We start from the raw sequence: 27,990 nt of genomic DNA, 5'->3' as shown, positions 1-27,990 counted from the left end.
GCATCTGATCAAAGTGCATCACTCAGCTCAGACACATGAGTGCGGGCGGTGCTGTGACTCTATGGGAGTGTCACTCACTGTTAGGCGTGTTCACTTCACTGTCAGTTCTCCACCGGACAAACACAGCTAAACGCTTTCTCACAGACGAAGCTGGTTCTGCCTCCGTCGCCACCTATTTATTAATCTTCTAAGCGCTGAAGCAGTTTTCGAAGTGCATCTGACACTGGCGATTTTGCTCTTGGCGTCTGTTTTAAAGATAAGACGGAATCACTAAGCTGCGGACCTCAAGATATTAAGGTAAGTTAACACCAACGCTTATTTATTTTTGTGGTAAAACGAGCGAGTTTTAGAGAAGTGACGACCGTTTAAACAGTAACAGTGATTTTATACTGTGTCGCATGTAGTTTTTATGCATGACTTCTTACGGTAGAGACTCATAAGGTTGCGTCTCAAAACCTCTGACTGTCCAAAAAGCTTGTTCGAACGTTTGTATCGATGCCCAGAATGCAGTCTAGTTAACGATGGGAATCGCTAGGAATTTAATGATTCTACATTCGATTCGTCTTGACGAGTTCGGTTCCATAACGGTTCCAATTAGAATTCTTTTAGTAGCCTACTTTGACGAAGAAATGTCTTTTTAAAGATCCTTATTAGAGTTACTGCCCTCAACAGTTGTTAGGAAATGATAAGATAATTCCAGGTTTCTGTGCGTTTAACAAATGCACAGAAATACATTTAATACAATATTATTGCGAAAGGTATTGTTTACGTAGACTTTTAATGACTTTTCACAGACTTTTCCAGAGGCAGCACAAATGCAGTCTGATAACTGGTTCTAAATATTAAATACAAATACTAAACCAACAAAATGTGATGATAACATATTTCAATTAGTTCTTAATTTTTATAAAAATAAATTCAATACGTGTATCTCAGATTCAGTTGTCATAACAGTCAACAAATAACTCGTGATGTTAACATAACATCATGATGAAATTATTAAGTTGCGGTTCAGTAAATGAGTAATACAATTGCTCCTGATTCGTAAGTGTTTTTGATTTACTAAAAGTATCGGTTCATAAGATTCATTCTTTTGACAGGCAGTCTGCTCTTGTCGCGCTGTATGTTTATGATTCATTAAAAAGAACCGGCTCATGAGTCATTTGTTAGGGAATCGGACTACTGTTTGTTGTTTGTTTCGGACTGTAAATTCAGTAGTAGTATTGCGGTGAATAATAGAGCAGGAAACGTCGTCAGAGTTGTTTTTAGCAGTCCGTTCCAAATAAATGCTTGTTAACTCATCCGAACGTAACGAAAATTATTCGGTTTAGGTATTTTAGTGAGCTAAAGATAGACAGCTCACTAGATTTTGAGACACAGCCTAGGTGTGTGATTCTGTCATGTTTTGTAATGCACAAACCAGTCTATTTTTAATTGTACCAGTTAACTGCATTTTGGTGGTTTTCCTCTTTGCTTTGAAGTTGTTGACTTGGGTTGTTGTCAGATGTTTTGTTATTCTCTTTCACTGAACTATTTGCATAGACCAGGGCTGTCCAAACTCGGTCCTGGAGGGCCGGTGTCCTGCAGAGTTTAGCTCCAACCCTAATTAAACACACCTGAACCAGCTAATCAAGCTCTTACTAGGCATAGAAACTTCCAGTCAGGTGTGTTGAGGCAAGTTGGAGCTAAATTCTGCAGGACACCGGCCCTCCAGGAACGAGTCTGGACAGCCCTGGCATAGACTGTGGATCCCGAGTCATACTTAAGTGCTTGGAAACTTAAAATGTGCTTAAAAAGAAGTAAAAGGTGTTTTTTGGAAGTTTTTTACTGTTTAAAAACACAAAGGCTTGGTTCTCCAATGTAATTCATAGAATACCATGCTGGGAAAAAAAACAGATTAAGGTGTTTTAGGTGGTTTAGGATGGTCTAACTCAGTGTTTCTCAACCCTGGCACATTTTGTGTGTCTCCCTAATCAAACACACCTGATTCAACTCATTAGCTCATTAAAAGAAACTCCAGGACCTGAAATGGGTGTCAGATAAGGGAGACATACAAAATGTGCAGTGTTGGGGGGCACTCAGGACCAGGGTTGAGAAACACTGGTCTAACTGGTCTCCCAACTTGAGTAGTCTAATCTGGGCTAAGGTGGTCTCCCAGTCTGACCAGTCAAAAAAGTTCCCCATACCCCCTCATAACGGTCAAAGCAACCTGGTTTAAGATGTTTCATTCAGCAGTGTACCATGACTAAATATTTGTACCTTTTTTGCTTCTTATGTGCTATTTGACACATTTATCACATCTGATTAAATACTTGTCGCATTCTCTGGATTTTTTCTCTTGAATTGTTTATTTTACTGTTATCTCTTCACTAGGTTGCTGACTATCTAAATGCCTGCATTTCAGCGTACTTCTATTTACTGTGAACTGATTATGTAATTTAAGTTCATCCTGTTTCATCACCATAAGAGATTTCAACTTTTCCAGTTCGACAGGCATCACATTTATAACAGACTGGAAGCATTTTGTCACATAGTTCGGGTCACGACATGAGTCACGACAGTTGAAGCAAAGGGTTTTGAAGTGTTCTTTCAGTTCCCCTGCATTTACACCTTTTTGCCAAATTACTTACAAAGTCAGTCATTCTTGTTTTTCCACTCTTGTTTCTGCTGTCGTTAACAAAACATATCCGTCTCAGTGCAACATGCTTATATTTTAGTTTGCGGTTTTGTATCTCTGACTCATTTGAAAGCCTATACTAAATTTGTGGATGTCCCTGAAGAAATTAAAAGTCCTAATTTAGTCCCACATTCTCTCCGGAGCTCTTGGCTTAGCTTACCTGATAATGGTAACTCATTCTCTGAGGAATCTCTAGCCTTATGGGCTTGGCTAGAAAATCACAGGGTTGGTTTACTGTCGTCCCAGTAATCTCCTGCTTTTATAACTCATGAGCCGAGCAGTGAAAACTGGACTCAGGAATAGCCCGTCTTTCCTAAAGCTCAATCATGATCTAACCATGTTTATGCAACAGAAACAGACGAAGGTCTAGCTTTGTGAATGGAATGTGGGTCAATATTCACTTGACCACAAATTTCCTCACTTTTAACAGGGCAAATGGTAAGTACTTATTAATCTCTAATAAGTGAGGGAACAAAAACTGGATATTGCTGATCCAGATAGCTTGTGTATTCCCACATTTCCATTCAGTGGTCAGTAAAACACCACCATCTTCTTTGGCTTTTGCAGAATAGTTGCAAATCAGAATGGTACAGATTTATAAGAATATCAGGGCTGCAGATAAAAAAATGAGGACACAAAACAGCCACAATTCTCAAAACAAAAGTCTCACAAATGTACTAATAAAACAAGCACATCACAGTATTGGTTCCTAGTTCTTAATGAAGAATCACTTTTCTTTTACAATAACAAAAAGTGATTCATTGTTCAGTCAAGGAGTCATTTAATGAATTAACAACTCAGAATGATTCACTGAGTGAGTGAGTCTGACTCATTCGTGAGTTGCTGTTTCGCGAATCTTTCAACTGACACTGTCACTGTTTGTTGTGCTGTGAAACACTGGCACTGCCAAATAAGACTATATATGATGAAATGTCAAATTTAGTCAAAAGCTACAAGCTACGCAATATCGCGTTCATAATTGCAGATGAATCGCCTGTGATTATGAACGCGATATTGCGTAGCTTGTCAGTGAACAACAGCTCTGTGTAGTAAATGCCGCTCCATCTGAACGCACGTGATGGAGATTTACTACTAATCACAGAACCGGCTTTACTGACGAGATGCGCATGACAATCGCATGCGATTAATCGTGCAGCCCTCCCATATTTACGTCACTGTGTGGGAAGATTTGCGTAACACCGCCCAAATGTTTACGCAAAGAAAGAAGGTGTAACTTTTATTCTCACTGTAGTATTGTTGCTGCCGCCGCTGCCATGTTGTGGAGATGCTGTGTGTTTCCAAATATGGTAAGGGGTGTAACATTTCCGTAACACGCTTGAGGTATTCGGCCAATCACAACGCACTGAATAGCTGGCCAATCAGAGCACACCGCTCTTTTCAGAACGATGAGCATTGTAAAAATCAATGTGTTTCAGAAAGGCGGGGCAAAGAGGAGCAACAGTAATGTGTTTTTTGAACATTAAACCGCGTAAACACATTGCATTACACCAAATACACAAAATAATGCTATTTTTAGCATCGTCAATAAAATAAAATAATTTTATTATAATTTATCTTAAATACACAATTTTTATTGTAAGTGTAATATATATTAGTAATATTACACTCTAAAAAAATGCTGGGTGAAAAACAACCCAACTTAGGTTATTTGGCAAACCAGCGCTGGGTAAATATTGGACAGAACACATACTGGGTTGTTTTGACCCAGCTGGTTGGGTTAATGTTTTTACCCAACATGCTGGGCTGTTTTATTTAAGTCAGCTATTGTTTAAAAATTATTATATTTTGCTGCCTTAAAATGGGCTGGAAATTAAAAATCACATACAGAATTACTATAGGCAACAGCAATAATCAAAAGGTGAACATTTATCATTAAGCAAGAACACATGGACAAAATACAAGACAAATTGAATTGATCTGGGTGAATACAGCATAGTTTACAATATTGCATAGGCCTACATTTTAGAAATAAAAAAAAAAATTTACATTTAAAAGTATTCAAGTAAAATACTTGTAACATTTAAAAGTATAAGTGTATTCAACCGTTCTCTGTAATCACTTTTTACCGAAATAGTGCTAATTCTCGTGCCGGTGTGCCACCGGAATCTGAGCCGGTGAAGGGCTGCTGTTCGCCGGGGGAACTCGTAGCTGAAAGATGCCGTGACTGACTCCATAACCTGCCTATAAACAAACAGTGCTGAGATTAGAGAACATATTTTAACATCAAATTAAATTAAACTCAGTATTATAATTAATAAAATCCATTTATTTTTGCAAGGCAAAACGTGTTTCCATCATGTGAAAGGACCGCTGCTGACACAGCTGACTGACATCTCGTCCTTATGTTGCGTTGTGTAAAATAATACAATTTACGGCACAGTAAAGACTTTATAAATGAAATAAAATGTATAAAAACCTTTATTTCACTGACGAAGTGCACCAAATCGGCAGCGGTGCTGAGAAACGCTCTCCTGTAGAAGACTCAAAAAGACTGCGCACTGACTGTAACTCAGCAGCTGGGTTATTTAGTTGGAGACAGGCTCAACCTAGTGGTTGAATAGAAAAAAAAACCCAGCATTAAAAATGACCCAGCAACTTCTATCAATCTAGCACCTGGGTAAAAACTATTAAAGGGCCCCTATTATGCCATTTTTACAGTTCCTAATATTGATTTGGGAGTCTCCTACAATAGGATTACATGCATGCAAGGTCAAAAAACACTTTAGTTTTCTCAAAATATGCATTTAATATCACCTCATTTTCCAGCGATTCTGTAAACGATTCATTCGAAGCAGTTAAAAGATTCAGTCTCTCTAAACCCCTCCTTTCCGTGAGCCTGCTCTGCTCTGATTGGTCAGATGGCCTAGTCTGTTGTGATTGGTCTACGGCGTACAGCGCGTTTCGGAAACAATACGCCTATTTCAATAGTTCTGTATTTTGAATGCTCTATAGAAAATATAAACATCTATTATTTATCATACTTACAGGTTGTGATTCAGTGGAGCAGCTGGTCCAAATAAACAGGATACTGATCCATCTTTCAACAGCAAGCGTTTTGTGAATCCCGCGTTGAACTCCCCGAGATTTGAGAAGCAGTCGTCAGTAGAATGATGTGTTTGTGGGCGGGGTCAAGTTGTTCGCGGCCGGCCAACGTAGAACATATGCAATACGCATTATGCAAATGTGTTACCCCGTGATGGCTACACGTGGGATTCAAATTATAAATACTATCAACTCGTTTCAGCTGTTCAGAGTCGATTCTTTATTTTGGGAGACAATAACTTTATTTATCGTGCACTTTCAGCTTTACAACTTTGCAGATCGTTTACATTCGCATACAGCTACATTACACACTGCATGAAAGGCAATATTGGAAATGGCATAATAGGGGCACTTTAAAAATAACCCAATAAAATGACCCAACAAGCTGAACCCAGCATTTGGGTTAAAAAAAAAAAACACAGCATTTTTAGAGTGTACTTATTTTTTTATAATAATAACAATTATTATTATTATTATAGTAATTATATGCATAAATGATATTATTACAGTAATTATATGCATAAATGATATTATTACATGTCCTCAAATTTTTCAGTTGAGTCCGTTTCAGCTGCAGACTGTCTATGATTTCTCATGCCTTCTGATGTACACGGTAATGAAATCTAAATGGCTTCGCCCGTGGCTTCGACTCTTGATATTGCTCTGTGTAGGAAGGAGACTAGAGTCTGCTGTGTGTAGTGCTCTCTCTGTGTGGGTGTAAGTACGTTTCTAACATGTGTCTCCTCAAGTGTGTGCCTTTGCACAGACCGCGCTGCAGGCTGGAGGAGGACGACGTGCACGGCTGCTGTGCAAGCTCAGGCGTGCCTGCAGGTAGTGAGTGACTTTGAAAGAGTTTCCTGCGCGCCGCTGAGGCCCCTTTGCTTTTACGAAAAACTCGTCCTGCCACAACTTACATAGTCAGTGATGCTGTTTTTCCATTGAAATGCAACTTTTAGAACACAAGAAAGGAGCTGAGCGAGGCGAAGCCCCAGCTGTTCTCAGATGAGGTGTGACTCGTACTGCTTTACAGTTTGCGGCCTGTTTTATGGCATGTCTTGAACTTTGCCTGCCATTTGTTTTGCAAGCTGAGTGTTTAAAGCTAAGTCTTTTTCTCATTTAGTGCACAAAAATGATCTTGAGCCACTCGGGTGGGGAGGGAATCAATTATTTCCACTTTTCCAGTTGTTGCTTACAGTATATCATGTTTGACATGTATGAGTTGGATAAATGCATGCTACACCGCCCCAAAGAGACAAAAATAATCTGCTTTTGTTGAGGTGAATGATTCACCCTTACATCAGCAGGTGGAATGCAAAGCAGTCTGTTTGAAGGTTGTGTGCACTGAGAAGCGTGCGTAGGTGGAGCGGGCCAGCGGGGGAAGACCCGCGACTGCTGCCCGGGGTTCCTCCCCCTCATCTGTCTCTCCCCTCCTCCCTTCCTCATTCTAGTCCTGTCAGTCACCCTTGGCAACGGTCTGAGGCAGCACAGCTGATGGGGAAACTCTTTCCAGAGCCACCAGGATTGGCAATCCTTCTTACTGACCAGATGTACATTGTGTTTCCTTGGAAAAGCTGAAATGATTTGATTTGATTTGACTTAATCTAATAGCTCATAACCAGAAAAACGAATTTTCCATCAGAGCCAGAAGGGGAACCCATGATGGAAAAATTAATAATAAAGGTCTTCATTACGTCTCCTGAGTTATGAAAGAGCAACCTTTGAGCAATCAGATATTCCTCTGGAAAAGGAAGGGGAAAACACTTGAATATATAAACTCTTGCAGATACAAAGCAGCAGTTTGACTTGACACAAGGCGACAGCTTGTACAAACAGCACAAAGCTTTAGAAAGTATTGTTCCTAAAAATAGTTTTAAAAGGCATTGTAAAGGCAAATAATATGTGAACAGCTAATATTAGATCACTAGAACAGGCTTGTAACCTCAGTATTTTTATCTTGCGTGAGAATCACTCACCGCACCTCTGTCTAGTCAATGTTGTGTTCTGAGTCCAGCTTTTCTGGTGAAATGGGTTGGAAATGCAACTTAATAGGTGAGATAGTGAAAGAGGCTGGGTGATTTACTGCGGTAATTTAATTTGTTGCAATGTTGCATGTTTTCTTTTAGTATAGTACTTTACCTGTAAACGGAGCTTGCAGAGCTAGTTTATACAGCATTCTTTAAATTTTAAAAGGAGTGTACATGGAATATTTGAACACTGTCACACTGCAGGACTATTTAAGTGCACTGCCAGCTAACAAGTTACAAATACAGGAAGAGAGAAGCATGCCACAATGCACAATACAGGGGAATCTCTCAGCAACATGAAACTAACTACTACAAACACCCACTACTTCCTTAATGTTATTGACATTTCTGTAATTCTGCTGACATTTTTACCTGCATGGTGTAGGATGACATAAAAATTACCATCTAAAGATACACATGACTCTATGCACTCGTGGGAGCTGCCAAGTGTAATATTAGAATAGTAGAGCAAACAGCATTCAGCTTCAAATATATTTATTTAGCAATAAGGAGCAGCTGACTGTACATTATACAGAATGTTATACTGCTAAATAAATAAATAAAGGACATAATGTGAGTTTATTTATGTAATATTATTAAATATTGGTTGTCTGGGCATTCATAATAAAAAATGACCTGAGAGCCTTGTGATCAATAATGATATCCAATTGAACCCTCATCTATAATGGAAAAAAACAAACAAATTATCCACCTGGGCTAATGGACACGTTGGCATGAATTAATGTGCATCTTTATTGTATAAATGACAGGCAGCTGTTTCTGAAAAATGAAAACAGTTTATAGTCTAAAAGTGTGATGTTATGGTTTGCATCTTGTTTTTGTGGGTGGTCTCAAAAACGGTGTACTTTGAGCCAAGCCACAAAGAGCCCTTAGCGCTGTGTTTTACTGGACTAAGTGTTTGGTGAAGCAGAGATTTGTCTCCCTCCATAAAACAGAGAACTATGCATGCAAATAAGTGAGAGGAAGCCCAGAATCAAATTACCACGCTTCTGTGCTCAACCCAAACAATTAGAGATTCAGAAAGACAGAGACCGACAGCGAGAGAGAGAGACCAAGACCAGCAGCCAGCAGCAGTTGTAAACTGCAGCAACTGACTGTTAAAACTGGTGTGAAGCAAGACTGTCAGTATCAAATATGACCATCCTGTTTGTGTCATGCTTATTGTCATTTGGTTGAACATCATGAAAAACTGTCATAATTCACGCCAAACACGTAAGACTAAAAATCAACATAAATAAGAAGTGTTAAACAAGACAAATAGTGTTCTGTTTAATTTCATGACAAAAAGGGTGCGATTAATCAAGATTAAAAATTGTAATCTATTGACAGCGGCCCACTAAGAGTTTTTGCATTGTGACATTATTTTCATGACAATTAAACCAAACCTGCTAATTGTCTATAGCGTATTGAAATGCAAAAAAAAAATCGAATTCGTATTACAGCAGTATGAAAAATATATATTATATAAAAATATATATTATAATAAGTAATAATAATAATAATTATATAAGTATACATCACAAAAGTAACAATGGTACTGAATTAAATTCATTCTGATTTTACATAATGATTTTCTTATCAGAAATCATTTTTTTATTGTATTACAGTAATGAAAAACGATATTTTTCCACAATGTTTTTTATGAGAAAAAGAATTTTGGTGTGGGCGGGGGGGGTGTACTTATTTCATCTAATTTATGCTAATTGTAATTTATTTTTGTTTTCTTTTGATTTCAGGTCAGTATATTAATGATCATGACATTTCTCCATGAGATATATCCATTTTAATTTAAATCCGCAACTTAGAGCAGAAAAATCAGATTTGAAGATGTGTAGTTTCATTTAATTTGTGACTCAATGGTCGTTCAATTTGAAAACATGCAATTCAGATGATTATTTGCTAGAGAACCTCGACTTTTTCCTCGACTTGATTTAAAAATACATAAGTGTGACATTTAAAACATACGCTTCTTCTGTCATAGCAAAATGATTGATAAGACTGCAGTGTGTATGTAAAATAGTCTGTCATTCACCGGCTAGCTTCCGCTGTTGACAGAAAAGTATTGCTTCTGTTTTCCCAACTTTCTCTCTCTCTTTCTCACACACACACACATTCACCCTTCCACATATACACGGAATAGGCCACACAAACAAAGTTCCTAGGCAACGACACTAACCTTTTGAGGGAATTAACTGAGAACGGTGTGACCCTTTGTTAGCTCACATCACATGAGAGGAGTGGGTGTACGGGCTTCATTCTCGCTGCCTTTTCCGTCGCATCAGAGTTTCTGAGCTCTATCATTCGAGGAAGAACATAAACTACCTTTAAAGTGGATTGTACCATTGTTCTCATGCTAACAAACTTTCATAAGAGGTTAGGTTATAGTACTCCTCCTATTGTTCAGACTAGAGCTTTGCATATGTTTGTTTGTTGGTTTTAAATATGTGGCTAGTTTTCTGTGTTCACAGACACACGCAGAGTCACTGTTATGAAACTTTTACTTCTGCTACTATTATTAGTTGCTAAAAAATAGACATAGACTTGCTTTAAATAGGTCACCCATTTCTTCTCCATCAAAGCTGTTTGCCTTATGTTCAAAAGTCTGAAGACACCTAAATGAATGTGCACAGGAAGAAAAACGTTAGCCTGGGACTAGCATACTGATGATCTCCCTAGACTGCCTTTTTCTTAATGAGAGTGCTGATCCATTTTCCATTACAGATGAGACCCAGAAGCATGAGGTTTCTATATAATACACACACACATAAAGAGATATTGTGTCTCATTTAGCCCCAGGTTCTCGAATCAATGCTATATACTCACTGACAATCTTGTCAGCTGACAGTCAATATGTTTTGAATGTTGTGCATAGTTGTACTCTTTATTCTTTCAGCAAATAAAATAGTAATATGTGAATATCAAACTCGTTTCTATCAGCTTTCCACTGGTGTCATACACAGAACACAAGATGATTCTTTTCACTGGGAACACAACCTTTTTGTTAGTCATGTGACCTCTGAGCAGAGTTGTGTTTTCTGCTCGCATAGTTTTGGTTTCTTGAGTAAGTCGCAGTGACGTCACTATGTAAATGGATGATTGATGATGTGACGTGCTGTTTTACATAGTCAGGCTGGCATACATAATAGTGTCTAAACCAGTGTTTGTATTTTTAATGCATAAATAATAATGCTTACATTTGAAAACAATAAAAGATGTTTTTGAAAGAAATCTGTTATGCTCACCCAGGCTGCATTTGTTTTGATCAAAAATACAGTAAAAACAGTAATGTTGTGTACAGTTATTTACATTTAAAATAACTGTTTTCTATTTGAATATATTTTAGAATGTCATTTATTCCCGTTATGCGAAACTGAATTTTCAGCATCATTAGTGTCACATGATCCTTCAGAAATCATTCTAATATGCTGATTCGATGCTCAAGGAACATTTCTTATTATTACAATATAGTTGTGGCAACCATGATGCATCTTTTTCATATTTCTTTGGTGAATAGAAAGTTCAAAAGTACAACATTTATTTGAAACTGATTCTATTATTAATATTATGTAACAACTGTAATGTAATGCTTTCCTGCTAAATAAAAGTATTTGTTTCTTTCAAATAAAATCTTACCGACTCTAAACAATATATATGTATATATATATATATTTACAACAGTAGTGTATAGAAATATATGCTGTAATTTAAATCTGTGCAGCATCCAGAATTTTTAACATATTCTTCTTTTATATATCCAGAATGCAGAATTCTTGTATGGTGTGACTACACAGGACATATTTTTCTGTTCATGCAATAATTTCAGACACATTGTCTTTGCTCAGCCTGAAAGAATAAACAACATTTTGGACATCAGAAAGGCAAAAAGTGAACTTGTTACTTTCTTTTATAAAACGGTTCTCCGTGGACTATTTTATTATCACATAGTATTAGAATATTCACACAAAAATGCAACAGTGATTCATTTTGTCTGTCATTGTCAAAGCATTTATGGATTGTGCCACAGGGTGTGTTACGAGAATGACAACAATGTACATGCTTTGTATTTTGCATAATTGTGTCTAGGCCTAAAACTTTTCTCTCACCATCAGTATCTTAATGGCATTTGGTTATATTATGGGTTTTCCTTTCACTTTAAGTGCATAAAAACATCTTAATGCATAAATGTGAAGATGGATATGACTTTCATTTGTGTGTTTTCCTCTCACCAACCTCTTTCAGTGTTATTCAGAGGCTCTGGCGTGATGTCAGGCCCGGGCGAGTCAGATGACAGAGAGCTGAGGCCGGTAGACTTCATCCAGCTTCAGCAGTACATTGACTGTAAGTCTGTGATGCCCACACATCCCTCCCACTCTCACTAAACGCTCGGCCTCATTACAAACCATGACTCACTCTCAGTCCTTAAGTGCGAAATGACGCTTTATTCTCAGGGTCGAAAAAACATGCCAGTCGTGTGCATCCAAGACATCTGTGAGCCCAGTTTACTTAGTTTTACATGCATGCATTTGCTTAAGTATTTTATACATGGACAACTAGTGTTGGGAAAGACTGACTGATTGACATCATTTAGATTTTGATGATGTCACTAAAATGATGTGATTACGAAAAACAAAAAGATGAAATGAAAATTATTTTTCTGGTTACACTTTATTTTAAGGTGTCCTTGTTACTGTGTAATTGTAGAATAAAGTACTGACTAATATTAATTAACAACATGTACTTAATATAGGTTTAGGGATAGGTATAGGGTTTGGTTTAAGGTTGCTTGCATGTGATTATGCTTAATTTACTGTTATTACTATAATATAAGTACATGTAGCGTGTAACAAGGACACCATGTTATCACTCTTCCCACTAACATCTCTAATTTAATGGACCCTGAAAAGTGTCATGTGTTGATGTTATAGAATAATTCGGTATTATTATGTAGTAGTATTCTTAATAATGCACAATGATCATTGTTACTACACTGTAAGAAAGGATTTGATGTAAATAAAACAAATTATTGGAGTACATTTTACAAGAAAATATGTTTCTGTTTTTTCTACTTCAAAATGTCTTGTTTAATACAGAGTGTTAGTTGCCGTTTCTTTCAAAATGTTTGTAAACACCAAGTATTTTTCAATGCATACAATATATTTTCATGTCCTTATCATATAGGCTATGTTTTATTATATTGGATAATATATTAAAATCACAAATATTTTGCTTAATATTAAGCGACATTACAAGCTTTTAGAATGAAAAACTAGCACTTTTTAAGAAATAAAAGTGTTTCTGTACTTCATTTGATCATGGGTTCAGTTCCCAGAGAAAACACAAATTGTCAAAAAAAAATTACACAGTATATATATATATCTTGGACAAATTATGCCTTAACGCTTTGAATAAAAGCATCATCTGGTAAATGCTTAAGTGTAAATGTAAATAAAATATTCCAGTTGTTTCTTCATGGATATTGATCCATTTAATTCCTTAAAAAACACTTCAGAATGAATTGTGCACTGGTAAAGCATATACTATAATATATTTAGGATTTAAATTTAGCATAAAAATCTAAATTACACATTTTATTTGCAATTTAAAATCATTTTGTCAAAATACATAGGGCCATCATAAATCCTTGTCCTGGCTGGGATTTGTAAATTGCTTAAAATGTCATTCTTGCTGAAGATAATAACTGAAAAGTAGTTTGACCAACATCATGCAGGCATTATTCATAACTGACCAATCATGGCAAGAAGGTGGGATTTACAGAAAACAGTCAAAGCAACGCAAAACTGCATTCATATAACATATGAGGACTGGAGAGAGCACATCAATAGGAAAACAAAGCCAAAACCTGGACATTTTAGGCAATTCAGAAATCCCAGCCAGGACATGTCCATGAATAAGAGGATATATGGTCCCCCTATTTTGAACGGCTGTCAATGGAGAAAGACATTTTTAATTTCCTGTAATTGCAGTATCTGACCAGCAGGGGCTAACAAGGTCATGCTAAGCAGCCACACCTTGACCCCTTGCTTGCTCCATCCATGTGTCTCATGCATGATTGAGGGATTTTTATACAGTAAGGTTTTGTAGATACTTGCCCTAAGTGTGTACTGAGTTCTCGCTAAGCCTGTTTTTCATGCAGAGTTGATGCAGATAGATACAGTTCATTATAAGGTGTGATGTCTGTGGTTCTTTGTGCCAAAATGTCATCTTGTCTTTTTTTTTTTCTCTTTCTCTCTTTCTTTGCTTCCTCCCACTCGCCCTGTCTATCTCTTTGCAGACTGCAGTCTAAAAGTAAAAGATGTGTTAAAGGAATTCAATGCAGATGGCAGGTTAGCCAAGTACAGACACGGAGAGGTGAGTGAACAGACTGCCAGGGGCCAACTGTCAGCACTCTGCTTTTACAGCATCTTAGTCCAATTACCCATGAACAGATCCATCCATCTCTGTAATGTGAATCACTTCACGTCTGGTTAAGCATATCTGAGCTCATCCGCTGGACGATTCATGTAACGTGTACCTGCTTAGTCAGTGAGTGCCGTGTGTACCGATTTTAGCAGCGTGTCCCACACAAAGCTCACTGCCATTATGTGAAGCTGTAGTGGGTGGTTGCCAGGACATTTTCTCTGCAGTTCCTATTCTCTGTGGTTTTTTTAGAGCATTGCTACGCATTTACTAGGGTATTCTGGTGACCCGAGCCAAAACAGCTGATCCCCAAGTATTTATGATGCAAATCAAAGGGATTTTTCAAACTGTTTGATCAGCTTGCAGGCAAAAATTGTCTAAGAGCACATCTCTTCAACAAGCTGCATGATTTAACCCTATAAAGCCTACTGTATCATGTTTGATATATGAATTTCTAAGGCCTCTAAAATGATCAAAACTTTGCTGAAAACCTGTTGTATACAATCGTCTACATGCCTTACAGAATATGTGCTTTATAAGTACTAATAAAAAGCCAATATGTAATTAATAGGCATGATAATAAGCAATTAGTTAATAGTGAGAATTGGTCCCTATACTGAAGTGTAACTGTTATTTTATATTTCAGCACAATATTTCATATTTTATTAAAAAGTAAAAGGCCTTTCAATATAATACTCCATGTCCACATGATGACTTTTATAAGGTTAATAAAATGTAAAAATAACTTTTATATTGTGAGTAATATTTCAGGATGAACATTTACTGGACTGAAGCAATATTTTATTTATTTATTTATTTTTTAAATCATGTTAAAATGTAAATATAAAAATAATACAACAGGCTTTTGAAGAATGTTTATTTGTACATAAGTTAATTTGTATCTCAATAATCATTGTTTTGCATTGCATATGTTTTGCCCTCCCCAACTGATATGTACAGTATATGCATTTTAAGTAGTCTGTTATACTGTTACAAAGATCTTACTGGTTTACATCACAAGCTATCAGAATTTTATCACAAAAGCCTGATGTATGAAATATGATGCAAAACATAAAATACATGTAAAAATGACATGTATATTAAAATCTAAAATGATATATATTAGATTTGAGAAAGGTTCGATAAACTGTTCCATTAAAAGGTTAACTTTACAAAGTTAACTGCTTCCAAACGCAATTGTAATAGTTAAACAACAGGAAGTTCAGTGTAAAATGGAAAGAGATTGCTCTGAAGTCGTGGTATTATAGCTCTTAAAAGATTTGCTATTCAGACATGCTCATGTTGCAAAGATTTAGTCCGTATACCTGATATGTGCAGTGTGCACTAGTTTTTCAGCTGACTGTGTGCTGACTTGGCTCTCAAACACTTTAAATCAATGCTTCAAGAGTTTTGTTTCAGTCATTTTTGTGTTTGTCTTACTCTAAGCTTTATATTTTGCTTGTGTTGGGTGACTAAAGCAAAATAAACAACAAATTATGTCATGGAAGTCTTATATATGTTAGTATGGGAGGAGTATCTGACTGTAACCTATCTTATATATCTCGGTTTTACTCCAGATACTCCAGATAGAACAGCAGTATCCTGAGGCCTTTGAAGTTTGAATACAACTTGCTGGGGTTTTTTTTTTTTTTTTTTTTTCATATTATCTCTTTTAAAAACTAGGACAGAAACAGCAGGCACTGTTAGTAGAACTAGGATTAGGTTTGTAGTGCAGAATCTAATTGGATCTCTGTTACATCCCCTTGAGAAGGTTCCAGATAATTTTATGAATTTATTAGTTTGCAATAATGTGTACTTTCTGAATGATCACCAAAATAGATGTTATTAAAAAGCCCAATGATATATTCCAAAAACTAAGTGTGATAGTGGTTTGTTTGTGCGTGTATTTTGTGTTCTTTGAATGCGTAGCAGCCTTTAATGCACCACACTCATCCGTTATTGTACAAAATGATTTGTCTTTAGTGCATTGATGAGGAAGGTTTCCGCCTCTTCCTGAAGACATATTTGGAGGTGGAGGACTTCCCAACGGATCTGTGCCAGCGGCTGTTCAGATCCTTCCAGAACTCAGAGTCAGCAAAATCAGATGAAAACAGTGGGTCATGTATATGCTTGTATATGTATATGTGTACACATACATACATACATACATACACTACCGTTCAAAAGTGTTTTTTTTTTAATGGAATTAATGCTTAAAAATGACAGTAAAGACATTTATAATGACCTAAGATATATGTCAAATAAATGCTGTTGTTTTAAACTTTCTATTCATGAAAGAATCCTGTCATTAAGTATAATGGTTTACGCAAAAAATATTAAGCAGCACAACTGTTTTCAACATTAATTTTAAAAATGGTTATTTTAAATTGTAATAATATTTATTTTTTACTGTATTTTTGACCAAATAAATGCAGCTTTGGATGAGAGACTGCTTTCAAAAGTATCAAAAAATATGACTGACTCCAACATTTTGAACGATAGTGTACATGTATGGGTCCCATGTATAAGCAAATCTGTAAGTGAATCAACAAATTTAGTTACATTACTGGGAATCATATTTATTTATTTGAACCCTTTTATCAATGTTTGATTTTTATTTTTTAAAGGCACTTTTTGAGTTCAATACAAGTTAAGCTGGATTGATACAATTCTGTCAAACAATTGACTAAAAACAACAAAAAACTCAAAGTCAGGATTTATTATTTTGCTCTATAAAACAATTATTTATTTTTAATAACCTTTTTTAATAATTATTATTATTTATTTTTTTTAAAAGCAATGTTTCAAACAATGAAACTAAAGGATTTCTTATGTTCTTTGTTTTCTCTCTTAGGGGAAGTCTTTCTGAAGGATGTGTCCTGTTATTTCTCTCTCCTGGAAGACGGGCAGCCCAGGGACAAACTTGAATGTAAATCTCAATTTTTTGCCACTTCGAATATCTATAATGATTGTTGCCATCTTTGCAGTACGTCTCCATGTTTTTCCCTTCACAGTTGCCTTCAGGCTCTATGACAGAGATGGCAACGGTGTCCTGGACAGTTCGGTGGGTGGTCTTAGCCTGAAATATAATCTACTTCCAATTCCTCATTATGTTGCAAAACTGAATCATCATGCTCAAATTACATCTTTCGGTAATATCTATAACTAGTCATGTTTCTGAAAAACAGGAAGTGGACCGCATTATTGCCCAGATGATGCACGCAGCAGATTACCTCGGTTGGGATGTGTCTGAACTGAGGCCTGTGAGTTGTGTTTTGTTTGTGTGTGTGTAATACTTGCTGAGAAGAAGTGAAATGCCTATGCGTTCGACAAGTTATTTTCCATCTTATCCACACCTTGCTGAAGAGACATTCCTCCTCATTTGGCATGAATCAACTTGTCATGGGGCAAAATAAGGAAGGGAAAAAATGAATCTGACAAGATCGTTTGCATAATGTTGCTCCTTCTGATTCAAATGAAGTGATGATTTAGTTACATCATATACAGGTTACAACAGAAACACATTAATACAAAAGCATATACTTTCTCATTGCACAATGTGCTTGTTCTCAGGTGCTGAAGGATATGATGACAGCGATTGATGCAGATAGCAGTGGAACGGTGTCGTTACAGGAATGGGTGGAGGGGGGAATGAATAACGTCCCGCTGCTGGTTTTACTGGGACTTAAGGTAGGAAAACACAAGCATAGATTCTCACAGTTTCAGATGCAGAGAGCTGCTATTTTTGGAGTGTACAAGACTGTATCTCAGATTACACTGCTCAGAAGCAAAAAGAAACAAAAAAGAAAACATTAAAATTAGTAGATGTATGTATTTATTGCGCTCTGTCCTTCTGAGGACACTTTAGTTTCTCTTGTCTGGCTCAACCTCAATATAGCATACCAAAAGCCTGCTGACTTTGCACTAGTGCAAGCAACAGTGACACTTCCAACACATGCTTGCACGCACACGCATAATAAGTACAACCAAAAGTATATTACCATTTTGTTTAATTAATTAATTTTTTAAATATGTTTATTTTATTGTTTTATTTTATTTTTACCTTGGATAAATTTTACAATTTTATTTTATCATCATATAAGAATGATTTCACATGATTATTTTATTTTATTATATATACAGTATATATATATATGTATGTCCCATGCAAATCTGTGGTAGATTTGGTTACATTACTGGGAATCATGTAATTTATTTAAACACTGGCACAAGCAATAGTGATTCTTCTAACATATGCTCACATGCATGCACATGCTTATATGCACGGCCAATATATAATTATTATTTACATTTTTATTTGTTTAATTTTCATTTTATTTTAATATTATTTTACATTTTTATTTTTAACAAGCACACATGGATGTGGTGCTCAAGTGTAAGGTCCACGCACTTGGCCCAATGAAGGTATCCAGTGGTGGATGAAGGTTTCTTGCGTGTTCGGTCTTTTCAGCGCGCAAAGTTATTCAATTTAGGTTTAACTCAAATCTGACTCCATTTTATTATCTAATCTGACTCCATTCTAGTATGACCTCGAATTTAGGTTGAAAGGCAAATTGGTTGTTTGTGATCACAACCTAGCCAGTCTGATCCTTAGCCAGAGGTTTGTGACTAATACTATTTAATATGCTTTAAATAGTTGGTCTGTTTAGCCCCCTACAGTTACCCATGTAATGCTCAAAACATTAATCAGCGGTTCTGCTAGAACCCCTTGCCTAGCCCCCGATAGTTAATATAACTACGTACAACTTAATTAAAGCTCAAAACTCAGCGGTTCTGCTAGAACCCCTTGTCTAGCCCCCGATAGTTAATATTACTATTAATGCACTGTGTGTGTATTGTCTGTCTCAGAAGATCAAAGTATCTGAGTTTCTTTTATCCTTACACAAGTGTCCACACACTAATGCCGGTATAGTCATGATGGGTGGACCAGATTCAAAACTTTAAGAATTTGTCAGTGGTAAACCCATATAGATTTTCGATTAATCTAAATTTTGTGTCTGTGGTGGTTCACAACCAGGAGGCATGTATATACCAGTAGAAAGATGCAAATAGAATTTTTGCAAACCAGATATCCCTTGCATCTCATTAGCACGTCATGCATAAGATCTACTTTACATGACATCTCATTAAAATAAGCATGCATCTGAAGAAGGCATGCGTTCAGAATATCCCTGACATGCATCTATTCACACAAGCCACTTCAAAATGCAAGCTCAAGCTAGCATACTGCAAGTAACACTAGATCAGTAGCTGGATTCACACTCCTCCGGAGGGGGAACATAAGCTATCTAAACTCCTAAGACTCTTGTGTCTGTCTATACTGTGCTAGTGCATGACCTGGAGACAAGCCACAGAGTTAACAGCAACTTTTTTTCCATGACTAATTACAGCTACATATAATGAAAAGCAAAGTTCAACCTTTAAATGCTAAGCCAGTGCCACTTTCACAACAGAAATGTGCATTTAGCACTAATAAGCATGGTTCACAGTTAAACCACATAGGCAAAGTCACTGCAGAATTTACAACTACAAGATGTTCGTTGTTACCACCAGCGGTCACAGTCCGTTACAGCAAATGTAGTTTGTGCCGTCATGTAGATTATTTTAATCACATGAATCTAGTCAGCCTAAACTTACATTCCTGTCTTGCATTTGTGAGCCAGAGCTTTGTATCATGGTTATGCTTAACCATGTATCAAAGCCAGGGACTTCCCCGTGTGCTATTTCCACCTGCCCAAGTGGCACAAGGGGCTATGCTGAGCCATCAGGCCCAGTTACAGCATGGCTGTGTGGGATACAGTTTATGACCTCCTGTTCGGCCGCCTGAAGTTCCCGCCTGAGTCATCCAAACCAATAATATTCTGAATTATTTATAATTCTCTGATGTGACTGCGTGAGTCATTGTCCTCAGCCCACCCTAACCACCTCCAGCCGGCCGTTGAATTAATAAAAAATAGCCAGTAGGTGTAAGATAAGGAAGCAATGTGAAATAAACAAGAAAACGGCGCTCTTGTGAGTCACTGAGGGTGGTTCAAAAACACTTTCCACTGATTTGTATTTTATTTACGCTTGTGTCGTCATCTGTTTCTTTATTAGATGAGTACATTTCATCTTATTTATTAAAGGTGTTTGTCCAAAACAAAAAATTATGTCATCATTTATCACCCTAATGTTGTTCCAAACCTGTTTGCTGTTATTTTTTGTGTGAAGCACAGGTGGAGAATTTCTGGTGAATCTTCACGCATGTTTTTTACCTATTACAACAGAGGCCATAGAGGTTTTTTAACCTTCAAAAATGTAACCAAAAAGTAGTTCACGTTACTTGGCTGATATATTTTAAGTCATACAATATCATTGTGTGATGATTCACTGCTAAACTTTCCCTCCAGTAAACTGTAACAGAGTCAGTGAGTTGAACTTAACAACCAAAGCTGTGAATGAATGAGCCGATTCTTTTAATTGAACCAATTGATCCAGTTCAAAAATCAAACTGATTTGTTCATAAATCACACATGGTTCATGAATTGTGGTGCAGTCACATTAGCAGAATTTATTGTGTAAATAGTTGATCATATAGCGATATATGAAGCGCAGCACACACAGAAGTCACTTTCAAACCAAGGAGATTTTTGTTTGTCAATGCAGCTAATTATTACACGACTAACTTGAACCCTTCGCAAAAAGGGGAAGTCTTTCATCCTAATGCGAAATTTCCAATTGTGTGGGAATAAAAGGCCTATTGAAATGTTCCTGTGAATATTCACTGCCTGACCATACCTTTAATGATTCGTTCATGCTTTGTTCATGACAAAATTTTAAATTTTGGATGAACTATCCCTTTAAGACAATAATTTGAACTCATGTCCTTTTGTAGTGAGGCTATATATCTGTTTCTTTACCTTTTTTACTTTGTTTTACTACATGTAAGCCTCTGGTTATAGGCAGATTAAAGGAATGTGATTCTTGACTTCATTGGAACATGTATTGAATGACATGTTACATTTTACAGAATCAGATTATAAAGAAAAAAATGTTTTCTAACATGATGTTTTTCTGCTTGCCCAAGATGACCCAAAGAGACGGCCAGCACCTGTGGAGGATGAAACATTTCAACAAGCCTGTGTACTGCAACGTCTGTCAGAATATGCTTCTGGGGCTGCGCAAACAGGGTCTCTGCTGCACCTGTGAGTGGAATTCTGGGTAATTTACAAGAAAGGTTCACAGATTGCTTTGCAAATGTAATCAATATTTCCAGACTGCCAATGAAATGTTTCATTTTAGCAATGAAGATGCTAAACTTCTCAAGATATATCCCAGAAATCCAGTGTGCTAACTTATATTGTGGTTTATCTACCTAGTAGCTATATAGTTATGCATAACCTTGCAAACCCATATGTTTAATTCTGATTCAGTTCAGGTGTCACAATCATTTGCTGTCATACACAGGCTGCAAATTCACAGTCCATGGCCGGTGTGCAAATAAAAACCCGGCTCCGTGCACCCGCACATATGTGATGTCAAAGAAAGAGACTGGGGTAAGAACACCTTTATTTCTTTTTTAATTTTTTTTTATTAAATTTAAAACCAATACAAATAAATCCCATCCCAGAATTGCATGGCATAATAAGTGTAATAATGTAAAAAGTAATATGCATAAAGCATAAAAAATGCTATTAAATGCTACCTTAAAGGGTTAGTTCACCCAAAAATGAAAATTCTGTCATTAATTACTCACCCTCGTGTTGTTTCAAACCTGTAAGACCTTCGTTCATCTTCGGAACACAATTTAAGATATTTTTGGTGAAATCTGAGGGCTCTCTGACCCTCCCATAGACAGCAAGGTAACTACCACGTTCAAGGTCCAGAAAAGTACCAAGATGATCGACAAAGTAGTCCGTGTGACATCAGTAAATGTGGAATAAAGTTGTTATTTTTGTTTTCTTTGTGCAAAAAAGTATTCTCGTAGCTTTGTAACTTTACAGTTGAACCACTGATGTCACACAGACTACTTTGTCGATCATCTTGGTACTTTTCTGGACCTTGAACGTGGTAGTTACCTTGCTGTCTATAGGAGGGTCAGAGAGCTCTCAGATTTCATCAAAAATATCTTAAATTGTGTTCCGAAGATGAACAAAGGTCTTACGGGTTTGGAACAACACGAGGGTGAGTAATTAACGACAGAATTTTCATTTTTGGGTGAACTAACCCTTTAAAACAGCTTTTAATGCTACCTGTATATGTTATATATTATTTATAAAATTGTATTTTAAAAAGTTAATACCTTTACAGAATAAGAATTAAAGAAAAAAAGGAACAAAAATTAATTAAAAGAACATATTTCAATAAGTACATCTTCTTCAAATAGTCTAAACATCTTCTTTAAATAGTCTAAAAATAGGCTACATGTATTAAAAAATATCAGTTTATTTCTTATTGTCCCAGGTTCTGTGATGAAGGTGTCTCACTAAGGACAATTATTCTATTGTATATCTGACTTATTGGGCCCAGGGCAGACAGAGCCCACATTAAGCATCTTCTATAAGCTTTTTTCTTTAGTACTGCCACCAAGTGGACACTGGAAATGTAAATAGCATATGTGCATCTAATTTGTTTGCATGCAGATTGCGGCCCATGACTGGGTGAGTGGAAACTGTGATTCTGGGAAGTGTGACCGGTGTCAGAAGAAGATAAAGAGCTTGCATGGCCTCACTGGGAAACGATGTGTCTGGTGTCACACCATGGTGAGACTGAGAATTTCTGAAAAGCTACAATATACAGTTGCCAAAAATCTTTATATAATAATAGATTAAAGTGCACTGTACATAGCAGCATTGGGTAAAAAAAGAAATGCACTTAAAAATTACCGTTGATAAAATATCACAAATGAAGCAGGTCAATTTGTCAGTTTCACACTGGTTCATAATTTTTCATTACTTGATCTTTACTGTCATATTTTAGAGACATGATGAGTGTGCAACCCAGGAACCCTTTGAATGTGATTGTGGCCCTTTCAGAGATCATATCTTACCACCGTGGGCCATTTATCCCGTCATCAAGGTAATGCAAATTAAAGTCCGCAAATTAAAGACTTAATTCCATGGATTCAAGTCTCAGGATTTGCATCTGTTTGCATCTGCTTATATAGAAGACAAAAGCACAGATTAATTGGATTAATTATATCTTCTGTTCTTTGTTTCCTCACTTAGGAGAGGCAGAACTGCATAAAGAATGGCTGTGCATTTGCAAGTGATGACAGTGAGCACAACACTACACCTGATGGACAGGTACTACAGGTAAGACACGGCCTGGACTGTTTCAGCTTTCCCAGGCAGAGACAAGAGATACTGAATGAAACGAACACACAACTTTCTGTACCCAAACAGATAAACCCAATTCCTGACACTCATCCTCTTTTGGTGTTTGTAAATCCTAAAAGTGGCGGTAAACAGGGGGAGAGGTGAGAACACTTCCTTCCATCCATCAGTTGTTGTCTAATTGCCTGTGTGTCTTCGATATGACTATTTTAAATCATACGTTTTACTCACAAAATGTGCGTTCTTACAGAGTCCTTCGGAAATTCCAGTACTTGTTGAATCCTCGGCAGGTTTATAACCTTTCCAATGGTGGACCAGGACCAGGGTAAGGATTTCACTACCATTTCTTCATGTCTTTATTCGTGCCCTGGATCCACTTGACTGAATTTGTGGACAACAAAACTATTAAAAATTTATTAAGATTGAAAAACGCATGGTGTATGATCCACATTTTGCATTTCATAGATGTGGGTGGTGATATATTGGGTTTAATACTTTAACAGAAGCTTGTAAAAAAAAATTTTTAATATATATGATGTTTTATTTCCAAACCAGGTTATGTTTCTTCAGAGATCTGCCGGACTATAGAATATTAGTTTGTGGAGGTGACGGCACAGTTGGCTGGATCCTTGACGCTATAGGTTGGAAACTAAATCAAACATACATTGTGTGATGCTCAAAGCAAAACCAAAGAGGATATGTATGTTTAGCTCTCATTTCACTTTCAACCAAATGTTCTTTTCAATTCCTCATGAAGATAAAGCCAACCTGCCAATGCGCCCCCCGGTGGCCGTACTTCCTCTTGGCACAGGAAATGATCTTGCACGCTGTCTTCGATGGGGAGGAGGTGAGGGCAAAAGCTGAACTTGAAACTTGAACATGTGCATTTATGTATATATTTAGTGTTTTTCACTCACACACACGCACACACACACACACACACACACACACATATATATATATATATATATATATATATATACACACAAAATCCATCACCTAATTTTAATATTTATGATATTATACAATAACTCAGTCTTGGCCTTTTATAATTATGTGATGTTTGTAAACGGGGTGTATGTCTAATGTTCATTACAATGCACAGCAGAACAGTGGATTTGATGTAAATTATTTATATGAAACATTCAATAAATTTTCATTTATTAATTACAATTATTTTTAAACTTAATAAAACCATTGTTAATGTAGGTTGTTTGTTTGAATGAAATCGAGTGCTTTTAAAAAAAAAAAAAAAAAAACATTACATTTTTGCCGATTATTTCCTGGAATTTAATTCTTGTTTTTGAATTTCATTATTGGAAGGATATTGAAATTAATTGAAATTATAACTGTAATAAAGATAATTATAACTGTAAACAAAATATTACTATTATTATTTATTTTTTATTAAAAATTAATTCAGCATTCAAATTCATTTAAAGTGACAGTAAAAAAAATGTACATTGTTTCAAAAGATATCTCATTCAAATAAATGCTGTTTTTTGATCTTTCTATTTATCAAGAATCCTGCATAAAATATATCACAGTTTCCACACAAGTATAAAGCAGCACAAATGATTTTAACATTGATAATAAAAAGAAATGTTATTAGAGCATCAAATCAGCATAACAGAATGATTTCTGAAGGATCGTGTGATAATAAAAAGAAATGTTATTAGAGCATCAAATCAGCATAACAATGATTTCTGAAGGATCATGTGACACTGAAGACTGGAGTAATGGCTGCTGAAAATTCAGCTTTGCATCAAATGAATAAATTATATTTTAAAACCTATACAAATAGAAAACAGTTATTTAAAATTGTAATGATATTTCACAATATTACAGTTTTTACTGTATTTTGTGATCAAATATTTGCAGCCTTGGTGAGCATAAGAGACTTCTTTCAAAAACATTTAAAAAATCACACTGACTGCAAACTTTTAACTATAGTGTATATATGTAATAGTTTTGTTGTTGTTGTTTTTGAAAAGCAGTTTGCCTAACATTCGATTTAATTACCAAAAACATAAATCATAAACACCACCAAGAAAATAATCAGCAATCAGTTTGTGGCTTCATTTTCATGCATATATACTTTCTTACAGAATGAAGAACAAACTGTGGTATTTTGAATTTGCCACGTCCGAGACGATCTCAGCATCTTGTAAGAAACTCAAGGAGTGTCTCACCATTGAGGTAAGAAAAAACACCTTACAAAAAATGCTCACACTCCCATCTAAGTTCAAAGAGGTTATTGATCCTTCCAGCTAGCCTTGCTCCTTCTTTCCTTGTGTTGAAAGCCCATCAAAAGGCATCAGCTTAAAAGCATGAGCACAGCGAGGGCATTAGAGTGCTAACACCTGTTATTAACCTGCTTCTGGTATTAGTCGTCTGTCAGAGCTCAAGCCAGGAACATTTCAATCTACCAGATCAGGGGCATTAATTCAAAATATGAAGCAAAGGCAATTCATTACTTAAAAATCTGCTTACGCACGTTAGATGTATTCAGCTAGAAATCATTTTGAATATGAAAAACGTAACAGAACTGACCCCAGAGCCTCTGTCTGGCCTTATCCAGTGTTGCGGGACCCAGTTGGATCTCAGTAATCTTTCTCTGGAAGGCATCGCCGTCCTCAACATTCCCAGCATGCACGGCGGCTCTAACCTGTGGGGTGAAGCCAAAAAAAGTGACCGAGCGGAGCAGGACTTGCCTGGAGTCATAGTAGACCCCGAAGTCTTAAAAGTGAGCCCACAAGGTACGTTTCCTTCAATGCAGGGAGCAACTTTTAATTCGAAGATTATCCAAAACACTCAACAGACTGTCTCCAAACAGACATGAGCGACAAACGCGTGGAGGTGGTGGGATTGGAAGGAGCCATCGAGATGGGACAGATATACACAGGGCTGAAGAGTGCAGTCCGACTCGCCAAAACATCTCAGATTATCATCAGGTGAGACAAACGCTTACCAGCAAATGGTCTTAAACAAGCTCATACAGGCACAAACCAGTCATGACATGCTCAGACATGCCTAGTCTACGTGCATTTGCATACTCATCTGTTCGCTTTTTCAAAATCCAAATATTTAAATTACATTCCATTAATTCTTTTGTCATTAAATGGGGATGGTCAATTTATTCTGTAACACTCTGTCAACCACTATTGAGTCATATAATGTGAATGTGTGCTTAGTCAGTCACCCAAGCAATTGCCCATTATATAATTCACTGGTTATTTTTGTTTCTAAAAATGTACCCAATTGTTTTATTCAAAAACGTACACTCATTTATAGGACAAAGAAGCCTTTGCCCATGCAGATTGATGGAGAACCGTGGATGCAGCCACCTTGTACTGTAAGTGTCCACCATACTGCATTTCTAAGCATTTTACTTTGATTCATCCAAGTGACTCTTTTGAATCTATTCACTAAAAAGATTCAGATTTATACACTGATTTGTTTATTGACCCTTTCTGCTGGTTATACTGTAGTAGTAATAAGCGAAAATCTTTTTGTGTGTTTTGAGTGAATCATTTGATTCATTCACTCAACTCAACCAAGTCAAGTCTTATTACACTTTGTGTCTACAAATCTACTAATAAACTCTATAAACAGTGCTTAGATACCATAAGTGTTGTTTCTAAATAATAAAAAAAAAAACAATTTAATCACCTAATTTTTAGTGAATGATAAGGATTTGTTAAAAAAATACATTTAAAATGTCATCCAAGATGTAGATTTTGTTTCTTCATCGGAACAGATTTGGAGAAATTTAGCATTACTGGTGTGAATGGGTGCCATCAGAATGAGAGTTCACACAGCTGATAAAAACAATTCAAAATTTTTCAAAATCTTGTTTCAAAACAAACACATCTACATCTTGGATGGCCTGAGGGTGTCAGTTTTCATGTACAATTTTTTAGTGAACAATTCATTTTATTTCAGTTAAACTAATAGAAACATATCAGCATTAAATGAGATTTAATTTAATGTGTTGTTTTATCTGTTTTTTTTTTTTTATTCTTCCTCAGATTCACATCACACACAAAAACCAAGCCAGTATGCTGATGGGCCCTCAAGCCAAATCTGGCTTTTTCAACCTGAAATAGAGTTTACCTGCGCTGGAGGATGATTCACTTCGCTTCGAAACTCTGTGTGCATTAACAAGGACTCTGAAGCTAATGACAGTGTAAAGTGTATGTAGATTTTGCAGAAAATCCTTAATAAGGTTATAGCTCTTACTCAAAATCCTTGTGTGTTTTTAGGAGATTATCCTTACATGAGGTACAAACTCTTCGCTAGACCATCTTAACATCAAATATGCTCTCCTTAAAGAAATGTAGTGCTCTTAAACAGTAGCTCATGCATTTTTGGCTGTGATAAACAAACTCATATCATGTGCACAGGTCATTCCAGGTAAATAGGTTGGATATTTGTTTTAAGGTTATATATA

General features: G+C 36.3%; 1 protein-coding gene across 1 annotated transcript; it reads left to right on the top strand.

Moving 5' to 3' along the window:
• The first annotated feature begins 49 nt into the window (after positions 1–49).
• On the top strand, positions 50–27,990 carry LOC107723717 (diacylglycerol kinase beta-like). Its single transcript, XM_016532427.1, has 22 exons — positions 50–297; positions 12,025–12,123; positions 14,078–14,154; positions 16,186–16,315; positions 17,057–17,131; positions 17,217–17,266; positions 17,391–17,465; positions 17,776–17,892; positions 21,290–21,407; positions 21,670–21,758; positions 22,845–22,964; positions 23,182–23,280; positions 23,430–23,516; positions 23,607–23,680; positions 23,788–23,862; positions 24,093–24,178; positions 24,295–24,396; positions 25,594–25,736; positions 26,119–26,296; positions 26,374–26,491; positions 26,832–26,892; positions 27,569–27,990. Exons 2-22 carry the CDS (start codon positions 12,048–12,050, stop codon positions 27,644–27,646), a joined length of 2,028 nt encoding a protein of 675 aa, XP_016387913.1. The 5' UTR covers positions 50–297; positions 12,025–12,047; the 3' UTR covers positions 27,647–27,990.

This window comes from Sinocyclocheilus rhinocerous, unplaced genomic scaffold, assembly GCF_001515625.1.
Source record: "Sinocyclocheilus rhinocerous isolate Xijiao unplaced genomic scaffold, SAMN03320098_v1.1 scaffold905, whole genome shotgun sequence".
In the NCBI taxonomy this organism is placed as follows: domain Eukaryota; kingdom Metazoa; phylum Chordata; class Actinopteri; order Cypriniformes; family Cyprinidae; genus Sinocyclocheilus; species Sinocyclocheilus rhinocerous.
The sequence above is the reverse complement of the archived record's forward strand: the minus strand, read 5'-3'. Positions and strand labels throughout refer to the sequence as shown.

Bases quoted from the DNA above. Each gene is read 5' to 3' on its own strand.
- LOC107723717 (XM_016532427.1), top strand. From the start codon at position 12,048: ATGTCAGGCCCGGGCGAGTCAGATGACAGAGAGCTGAGGCCGGTAGAC. The intron at 21,759-22,844 runs GTAAGAACACCT...GTTTGCATGCAG, and splicing joins TGTCAAAGAAAGAGACTGGG to ATTGCGGCCCATGACTGGGT. The intron at 24,397-25,593 runs GCTGAACTTGAA...CACCAAGAAAAT, and splicing joins GGGAGGAGGTGAGGGCAAAA to AATCAGCAATCAGTTTGTGG.